The sequence below is a fragment of the Solanum tuberosum genome, unplaced genomic scaffold, assembly GCF_000226075.1.
Source record: "Solanum tuberosum cultivar DM 1-3 516 R44 unplaced genomic scaffold, SolTub_3.0 scf00145, whole genome shotgun sequence".
NCBI lineage: Eukaryota > Viridiplantae > Streptophyta > Magnoliopsida > Solanales > Solanaceae > Solanum > Solanum tuberosum.
In genome coordinates, this window is record NW_006239069.1 from 445730 (window position 1) to 455879 (window position 10150).

The following is a 10150-nucleotide window of genomic DNA, read 5'->3' on the forward strand; positions in this document are numbered from 1 at the left end:
TTGTAGTTGTGAAAAGATCGACACATCTATGATAGACTTTACAAGAAAATGAGTTTGAGTTAAAATTATTTTGAATTTAATTTTATGAGTAAGTTTATTTTGTAATGTAAATTTTAAATTTTGTATTCTAATTATCAATTTAAATTTTGTATTATTTATAGATTTTTTATCAGAAAATTAAGGAAGAAAAAAAAAAACTGCATATGTATTGGCCTTTGACCATTTCGCAATATTTCTAAAAGAAATTAAAAGCCATGTATGTATGGAAGTTAGAGAAATTTAAAAATTAGTCAATTTACGATGTATTGGAAAACTTTCTCATTTATTGAAGCATAATTAATGAATAAATTAATAAGAAAAATATAAATTTGACAAAGAAGGGTATAGTTATCAAAAAATAAATCAATTTATAGTGTGAACATGTATTTGGGCCATTATGGCCAAATTTTCTGGCCAAAAGAATTTTTCCTTTTAAGTATTATTTTAGAAATTTCATGATAATAAATTTCTGTACGGATAATTTTACTAGTTTCTAATTCAAATCAAAACAACCCAGTCTGTGTCACCGTTTTCTTCAGCCAATCACCGCTTATATCTTTAACAACACCACGCCGCCATCACCGCTAGCAGTCGCCTCCGCCGTTGGAATCTCCATTTTGAGCCAGGTGTCGCTCTCTCATTGGCTGGATTTCACACATGTAACTTTTCCCTATTTTATATATATTCACCTAGTTACCCCTGTAAAAAAATAAATAGAATTAGAGGTCTAAAGAGTAGAAGACGAATAGGCGTGGGAATTATAAGTAAACATGAAATTAAGGCTTTATTGCGACGATTCGAAAAAGGAGGAGAGACCATAAAACTCATAGCACTTTATGAAATTCGTGAAAGTGATGGAGATGGAGGTACAAAGCTTCTTATATACGGCCATTTTCATTTGTGAGAATTAGTTAGGGTTTGGGAGTTTGAAGAAATGGGAAGGAAGAAAGTGGAAATAAAGCGAATTGAAGATAAGAGCAGTAGGCAAGCAACTTTCTCCAAACGAAGAAATGGACTCATGAAGAAAGCCAAACAGCTCTCTATTCTCTGCGATGTTGATGTCGCCGTCCTCGTCTTCTCCAGCCGTGGACGCCTCTTTGAATTCTCCAGTACCAACAGGTTCTTCTTTATTTTTATTTTTTTTACTTCAAAATACTGATATGCTTGATTTTTCTATTATAATACTTCCTCGTGTTAGTTTGATTTTTGAATTAGCCTTATAAATATATATGTAATGTTTTAAAAAGCACTAAATCCTTTAATGGAAACTTTTTTTATTATTATAACATACTTAAAAAAGAAAAATATAACGAACAAAGTATTATAATGATAATACTAATACTTTTTGAGTCCTAGATATTTGCAAAAGCAGTTTTTTCCTATCGGATTAAAGTCAAGCTATATAAGCTAACGCAGACGCCTATGTCATACGCAGTGTCTAAAACATTGTACGTATTTTAATTGGAATATAAGTCTTTATTTCATGCTCTACCTCACGCCTCAGAATTCAGAAAAGTCTTCTTTGCCTTTGAGCATGTTTCACATGGGTAGAGAGTTTACTGCATGTCATAATATACTGTTGTGCAGAGGCGAATGAATTTAGCACTCTAGCTGGATTCGAACCCGGTGGTTCTCTGCCTTGTACAAGCAGCACAAGAACACCCCTATGCTCCTCATGGGTGCATTGTTAATTATATCGTAGTTTCTCAAAATAGATATACATATATACACATGATTTTTTTCGAAGTTAACGGGTGCTCATGCACCCCACTAGTAAAGGTGGGTCCGCCTCTGCTATTGTGGACACCAATACTGAAATACCCATTAACCACATCAAAGTTGAAATTTTACTACCATAGTACATGAAAATTATGAATGGACTCTTTAATCTGGTTGTTTCTAAAGAGAGCAAAGTTAGGAATAAGGGTGCATCTTTGTTGTAGATTTGGAAGCCCTATAGGGATAGTAGAGCATGTCCAATAAGATATAAAGGATGAAAGGAATTTGATGAATCTACCGTGTAAGTATTCATCACCAACTTAATTAATATATATTTTAAAGAAGAATCTAAAATATTCAAGAGTGTTAGAGAATTGAAGAAAAAATCTCTAGTATGAGTATTCTCTGAGTCTAAAAATATTGTAGAAATAAATAGTTGGTACATTCTAGAATAAAATAGTAAACATCCTTTAACTAGATTCTCCCATCACCACCTATAAATAGAATCTTCCATTACTACATATAAATAGAAGTGGCTCATTTGAGGTGTGTGTGCTCAACAAGGTTTACTCAGTAAAGAGAGAGTGCGTAAATGAGTTGAACTCGAGTAAAAATTGAGTGTTCAAGCAAGTAAATAAACAAGAAAGTGAGTGATCAAGATAAAAATAAAATAGAGCAACAAAGGAGAGTTGCTTGAGTGTGAGTGCAAGAAAAATACAGGGTAAGAATTGTAAGACCGAACCCTTCGGGGTGGCCCAATGGTTTGGGCTTGAGACTTCCATGTTGGAGATCTCAAGTTCGAAATCCCTTGCCAGCGAAAGCAAGGGGTTTGCCTTCTGGGTCGAGCTCGTCGCATCGGGCTTGCCTAGTGCGGATTACCTCTCCTATGTGGTTTGCGAGCTATTACATAGGAGCGGGGGTTTTATCCTGTGCGCCCCCAAAGGGTAGCGGCTGCGGGTTTCCCTTGTCATAAAAAAAAAAAGAATTGTAAGACCGAAGTGGATCCTTACTTTGCAATGACATAATGAAATTCAAGTTATGAGCCCAACAATTCTCAACAAGTGGTATTAAAGTCGAGTGGGTAAAGAATGAGGTAGCAACTTTGACGACGATCTCATCTGATAAAAATGATGCGCGATTACAACTTGAAAATGAGTTTTGTCGATCTCACAACGGATGATGAAGATCAAACAATACTTCTCAAAGGTAAAATGTTTATCTAATGAAATATCAAAATTAGATCCAAAGAATACTATCAGAGAGACAAGGATGAGGAGAATCATGGTTCATGTCTAAACTTGGAGTATAGAGACATAATTACGGCCACACGCTGGTTTGGCCAGCGAACCAACTTTATCTGTGTTGGAAAATTTATTGGTAAATGAAGAAGACTTTGGAGAAACCATTATCAAGTGTTCTTATTAAAAAAATGAAGATAAGGCACTCTTCAGCAAAAGGCAATGCTACTGAAAAAGGGGATGAAGAGAAGCTCACGGCCAAGGGAATGGGAATACCGGAAATAAATCAACCGTAAGAGCTTCTCACCTCTCACTCTAACGAAGAAAGGAAGCTAGATCTTGCAACTGTAAATGATAAACTTATCAGTTATGAGCATATGATTGAATCATTAATTTGTGATGCTCCAATCATATGACAAGTGATGTGAAAAGCTTATCGACATGAGCGAATATAAAGGTGGTAAGTAGTGGTGACTACAAGTAATTCAAAAATGCCAATAACTTATAATATTGGTAAGACGTGTTTGTGCTTCGTCATAGCCCGAGACAAGTGGAACTTCAAAATATCTATCATGTCTATGACGAACTTATATCTGTGTCACAACTAACAAATTCAGGAAGTTGTCTTGTTTGGGCCAAATGACATAAAGTATATCAAAATTTGAAAGTCACAAGCACGTCAATCATCTAGAGAAGAAGATTAGAGTAAATCTATGGCATACCAGCTGAAATACCTTATGTGGTATTTGATGAAGCACCAACATGGTGGTACAAATCAGTCGTACCAGATTCAAGAGAACTAGAGCAAGAGTTACAACATTAACTTGAAGAAGGTATAGGGAAAATACAAATCACATACAAAAGAGCTATCTTCAAAAGGATAAAATAAGATCCCATGGCAAACTAGAGTACATGAAACCCCTCAAGAGTTGTAAGGAGTCCAATAAGCTCTACAACCTCAACTAAGAAGATCGACACGACTGAAATGCCCAAACGACAAATATACATATGCAACAAAAATTAGTTGAGGTGGTCAAGATCGAATAGTCTACTACCTTTGAAAAAGCTTTAAAGCATAGGGATCAGAGTAATCCGGCAGAGATTGAGATTTTGAAAGGGCATGGACATCATGTTGCTTGTAGAGTTTCAGGGATCGCTCATGACGAACACACATAACACATTAAGTTGGCATTGAGGGGTAGTGTTAAGTATTTATCACCAACTTAATTAATATTTAAGATATTTCAAAGAAAAATCTAGATTATTCAATAGTTGTAGAAGAATTGAAGAAGGATCTCTAGAATGAGTATTCCTCACAGAAGTCTAGAAATATTATAGAAAGAGTCGTTTTAGAATTAAATAGTTGGAGAAACATTCTAGAATAGAGTAGTAAATATCCTTAACTAAATTCTTCCATCACCACTTATAAATAGAGGTGGTTCATTTGAGATGTGTGTATGCTCAATAAGGTGTACCCAAATAAAGAGTGTGCGCTCAAATAGGTTGAGCTCAAGTAAGGAATGATCAAGTGAGAAATAAGAGAGAGTAACATAGAGAGTTTGCTCGAGTGTGAGTGCATGAAAAATTGAGTGTAAGAATTATAAAATCGAAGGAGTTCTTTACTTTGCTATATAAAATTCAATTGGGAGCAACCAATTGTGTGCCCAACAAATACTCAACATCTTCTTCCTTGGAAGACCTGTTATTGTATGTCTTCCAAAACTTGGGGATAAATTGTTGCTTTATATTACTACCATTGGATGTTAAATAGAGCCGTCAATATGGGCTAGGACCGTTGGGCCGGTCTGGCCTAACCCGGGATTTGATAGGGCTAGGCTGCGATTTTTGGAGCCATTTAAGAAAGGACTTTTTAGCCTGGCCTGAATAAGCCTGCCGATTTGTGGGAATTGAGAAATATGGATAGGGCCGGCCCGTGGGCCAAATAAAAATTAATTAAAAAATAAAAAATAAAATAGAGTATTAAAATTAACAAGAGTCTAAACTCAAGATCAGTTTAAAGTTTGAAATATTACAATTTAAATACAAATTATGTTTATAAAATACGTATTACGTAAAATAAAAATACCCTAAAATTTCTAGGAATCACTACATAGGCCGTAGCCTATGGAATATTGTCATAGTTTTTTGTGTTTTATTATGATTATTGGAACACAATTAGGTTTAGATTTTTATTTAGCTATTTATGCTTTTACTTGAAATCAAACTTAATAAATATTATAAAGATAATTTTATTTGTGGATTTAATTAACAAGTAGTAACACTAACACCATGTAATATTATCTTGTCAATATTTATGATAATATTTTAAATTATAATTTAATTTAAAAAATTATAAAAAATATATTTTTACGAAAAGAGGGCTGGCCCGGCAAGCCCGTAGCCCACGTACTTGTGGGCTGGGCCGACCATTTTCTGGCCCACACCAAAAATGGGCTAGCCTGGCCTGACCCGTCAAATTTCAAAGCCTGTATGGGTTAGCTCGGATGGGGTGGGCCAGCCCATATTGACAGCTCTAAATGTTAAACTTGGTTTATGAGCATGCGATAGTAGTCTACGAGCTCTAGATCGAGCACACATTTTTGGTTCGAAAAGATCAGGACCTTTGCATATTCCTTTTAAACCTTAAGTTGTTTCGTTGCCTCACTTAGTCCTTTTTTTCTTTTTCTTCACATGTAATTTCAATTAGTTTGACTCCATTGTTTAATTTGTCTCCACCACTCCTTCCACATTAATGGAGTTCCCATCTATCATTTTATGTTCCTCTTCTTTACATTATCCCCACATTAAAAGAAGTGTATGTTTATATGATTGGATGCAAATATTTGTGCCTTTTCTTCTTTGTTCTCTTTAATTGGAAAGACGGAGGGAGGGGGTGGATCTATGATGACCTCATTTTTGAGCTCTCTTTCTAGCGTTAGAGGAACATCTATTTGATTGCCTTCTTTAATCAGAAGTAATATTGGACAAGTAGTTAATCTCTTTCTTTAGTATTTGAATAATCCAAGTGGTTAATTTCATAGAAATGTTCATTTAACTTTTAATTCATTGCATTGAAGTCACAAAGTTAATTTTTGTAATATAAAAATAATTTTGCAATTTTAAGTATGTCTTTTGACTTACACACTACAATTAGATTACTAATAATCATATGTTATTTTAATAAATTATTTCTATTTAGTAATTATGATCTTATATAACCAATTTAGCACTTGAATTGAAACATAGTTTAATCTTGCAATAGTCAACCTTACATCAATGCTCCTAAAGGATATCCCTATGCTTTGGTGGAGATGACTGTATGTCGACATGGAGAAAGGGTTATTATACATCAACAATTATGAGTAGTTAAAAGAGATAAAGAGGCAATTACAAACTGCAATCGTTTGAGACGCAAATAGGTGCCATTATGTGGAAGTACATTAAGGATTTCATATGCTATGCTCTAAATTTCTAGCATGTTAGAGGAGGAATCCTATTTCATTTTGAAAATAGCTTGTGGTTGGACAAGCTTGAACTATGACATGCTCCAAGTGTCCAACATGGATGAGACGGTAATGCTAGGAGTCTCTAAGACAACTTGTGAAATTAGAATTTTGTAACCTAAATTCTGAAAAGAAATATAAGTCGTTGTTGGAATCTGGTAAAGACTTATTTGTGTCACTGCAAAATTAGATCTGACAGGCACAAAGTGATTTGGAAAATTATATGAGTATGGTCGGAATGACGGATGACCTACTGGAAAAAGAAATCTGATAGATAAGTGGCCAAAAGATTTCTCACACGCAGGTGTAGGACCTTCGAGAAGCGCGTGAGACCACATGGGGGATTGTTTTCTTGGAGCGACAAACTAGGGTTTTCTCGACTGAACGTGATCTATGCTGTGGTAGTGTCGGATTTTGCACAACACTACTAGATAAAGATTGTGATGTGAGCACTGAGCAGCCACCGGAAAAATTATGCATGGTGGTGATTTTTCTCCTGGAACTTCGCTAGAATATTGCACTACATATATTTTCTCACTGATGCTTTGATACCATGTGAGAACCAAGTAGGATTCTATATACTAATTCATATTCCTATTCTAACAAATATATTTTTCTTTTTCAAATTTTACCCTCAATTTTTTATTTTGTAAAAATGACCCCATTAAAATTAATATTTGATGTATTTTTATGAAAAGGATATTCAACCAACCAAATATTGTTTTCATAAACTATAACCAAACAAAACTCCATCTTCAACTCATCTATGCTCTTACTCGAGTTGCTTATAGAAAAGGTCATAGTAGCAGATCATTGACCATGAAACTCCAACTTGTGTTCTTGGCACTAGCATCATTGTAGGCTTTTACATTCTTGCATTTGAAGGTCAGCTCCACCTCCTAGTTCTCTGAAAGGAACTCGTGGTGTGTTCTTTCATTAGCATTTATTACCCTGTTATCACTGTCTGGCACAAAGGCAAGGCTTCTTATTTCCCCAAAAGAACCGACTCTTCCAACGAATCTTCAATTGATAGAAAACCAACTTTTGGGTAATCATATGCTCAAATAGCCAACTAATATATTCAGCGGCTTTAATAACCTGCATTTTTATCAAGGTCTGACATTATTTTACCTGGATCCTTACAATTTTCAAGTCATCTTAGATTAACTTGTTGAAAAATTTTATGGTGGTTGAGGCACAACCAACAATAGTTGTGTGAGGGCACCATTTCCTTTTGACATGTGTTTTCTGTGGGTCCCTCTTATTGTCACACTGTCTCTCCCTCACTTCCATTTTCTCAAATTTTACCCTTTTCTTTACCAATATTTTTACTGCCTTTTTTTTTTTTTTTGTAGTCCTACCTTTAGTGAAAATAAATATATTCATGCAATTATTTATTTTGTGCTTTCACAAATTCATTTGGTTGACTCTTTTTTCTATTAATTTTCGTAACCCACAAGAAAAAAATGAATCTATAAAAGTTTCGTTTCACATTTTAAGATACTAAACATAAAAAAAAATCTTTAACGAGAAACACAAAATCAATATTGGCAATATTTATTGGATACATGCCATAGAAGTGGAAAATTTAACAAATCTGGAAAAGAAAAGATAATTGAGTGTTTGATATCATTAATACATTATTATTAATATTAAGCATAAACAAAAATAAAAAAAACATATTTGATAACTAAGAATTGAGTGATTAAAATTGAAATCTCAAAATAAAAGAGACTAAAATTTAAATAATTAAAATTAAATTATATATTTAAGTATAATAAATAATGCCGATTGAATTTTAGTAGTTCAATTGGTTGATTACATGAATTTTTACTTTATTGAAGAAATTTTCAATTTTTTTTAAATTCACTATCCTCAATTTTTCTTGAATTCATCCAAAAATAAATAAATTTAATTTTTCGACATATTACTTTAATTTCCCCTACAAAATAAATAGTAATAGATTTATAAAATATATAATAGATACCGTGGGGTGAGTTTCAAAGTTTCTTTATTAAAACAAAAAATAAAAAATAAAATTTACACTAAGAATTAACAAACAAAAAAGAAAATGCTGGTAAGAAAGAAAAAGTAAAAGAAAAGATTAAAATTGGAAAAGAAAAAGTAAGGAAATAAGTACATTATGGGTCCCACAGTATACATGTGGCAGCCAAAAGAGGCCTCACACAACTGACAGTATGTGTGCCTCGCCCAGAATAATTTTTTTCTAACTTTTTAGCTAATGACTGAAGAGACTGAAAGCTCTTATCCTTATTTTCACTGTTTGCAATGGTTAAGTTTTGCTGCCCTTGGGTATCTGCATCTAGTATGTTTTCTAGTTCTTATTGAGAATGCTCTGCTGAGACTCTCACTTATGAATCTTCTAAATAAATATTATAGACTCATAAAACATCTAAAATATTTAACTGAACTTATTCATGCTAAGCTACCTGGATAACCCATGCTCTACTATAGACACTCTTAAAGCATCTGGAATTTTAAATGAACCTAGTCATACTAAGCTACCTGGGGATCCTGGAGACCATAAAGAAGCCTTGAAGAGCAGCTTCATGTTTAACTTTTATGTATGCAGATAATACATAGTTAATATGGACTATGCTTCTTGTAAACTGTGATCTAATGTCATATTTATACAGCTATTTCTTATCATTGTACAATTAGACTATTTTTTATCCTGCCTATATTTCTCAGTCCTGCTAGTTGATGCTTCTGAAATAAGGATTTTCTTCTTACAAGTGTGTGCTTCTAGTGATTCTGTCGGGCTTTAGGTTATTTTCTTGCTCATGTTCAGGATTTTTATCTCCTATGGATCATATCAGTTGTTACTGGGTGGCAATATTGTCTTTTTTACTGGCAGTCACCTTACACAGCAAGAGTACCAAATCAATCAGTGACACTACTAAGCTAGGTTATTCAACTGTTAAGTGGTGAAGTTTTGACCACTTCCATACAACCACTGGTTCCAGAAGAGCATTCACAAAGTTATGGATGGAAATCACTAGAACACTTGTCAAATTGACTGAAATGGTCTTAGGGGAATTTCAACGTTTTCTTATCTATATTTAGAATGAAGAACGGGGGTGACATGTTGAACTCATGTCTAATGATTTTTACAAATTCTTATCCATATCCTCTTTTTGGATTTGGGAAACGGTATACAATGGTCCTATTTTTACCCTTTCTTTCTTTACTGTGAGAAATACAAGGGAAAAATATTATTGAATTGTTGTTGTGTCTATATTATTACATTGAGATCCTATTTATAGACACTAGAATACAATCTTTTACCAAGTAGGATACTATTTACTATTCCTATTCCTATTTGTATTCTTATTCCTATTCTAAATAGGATTGTATAAACCTATTCCTATTCTAATAGGATTGTATAAATCTATTCCTATTCTAATAGGATTGTATAAATCTATTCCTATTCTAATAGGATTGTATAAATCTATTCCTATTCTAATAGGATTGTATAAATCTATTCCTATTCTAATAGGATTGTATAAATCTATTCCTATTCTAATAGGATTGTATAAATCTATTCCTATTCTAATAGGATTGTATAAATCTATTCCTATTCTAATAGGATTGTATAAATCTATTCCTATTCTAATAGGATTGTATAAA

At 33.3% G+C, this 10150-nt stretch overlaps 1 protein-coding gene and 1 long non-coding RNA gene across 2 annotated transcripts in view; one reads left to right on the forward strand and one right to left on the reverse strand.

Moving 5' to 3' along the window:
• Window positions 1–439: 439 nt before the first annotated feature.
• LOC107061503 (uncharacterized) overlaps window positions 440–10150 on the reverse strand; it is a 41395-nt gene continuing 31684 nt past the window's right edge. The window contains exon 3 of the long non-coding RNA XR_001474021.1: window positions 440–738. This is a non-coding gene — a long non-coding RNA (uncharacterized lncRNA). The remainder of the gene's footprint in view (window positions 739–10150) is intronic.
• The window catches only part of LOC102585059 (agamous-like MADS-box protein AGL27), a 35116-nt gene continuing 25710 nt past the window's right edge, over window positions 745–10150 (forward strand). Inside the window, exon 1 of the mRNA XM_006352107.2 lies at window positions 745–1158. Coding sequence (XP_006352169.1) covers window positions 974–1158 — 185 coding nt within the window. The 5' untranslated portion in view covers window positions 745–973. The remainder of the gene's footprint in view (window positions 1159–10150) is intronic.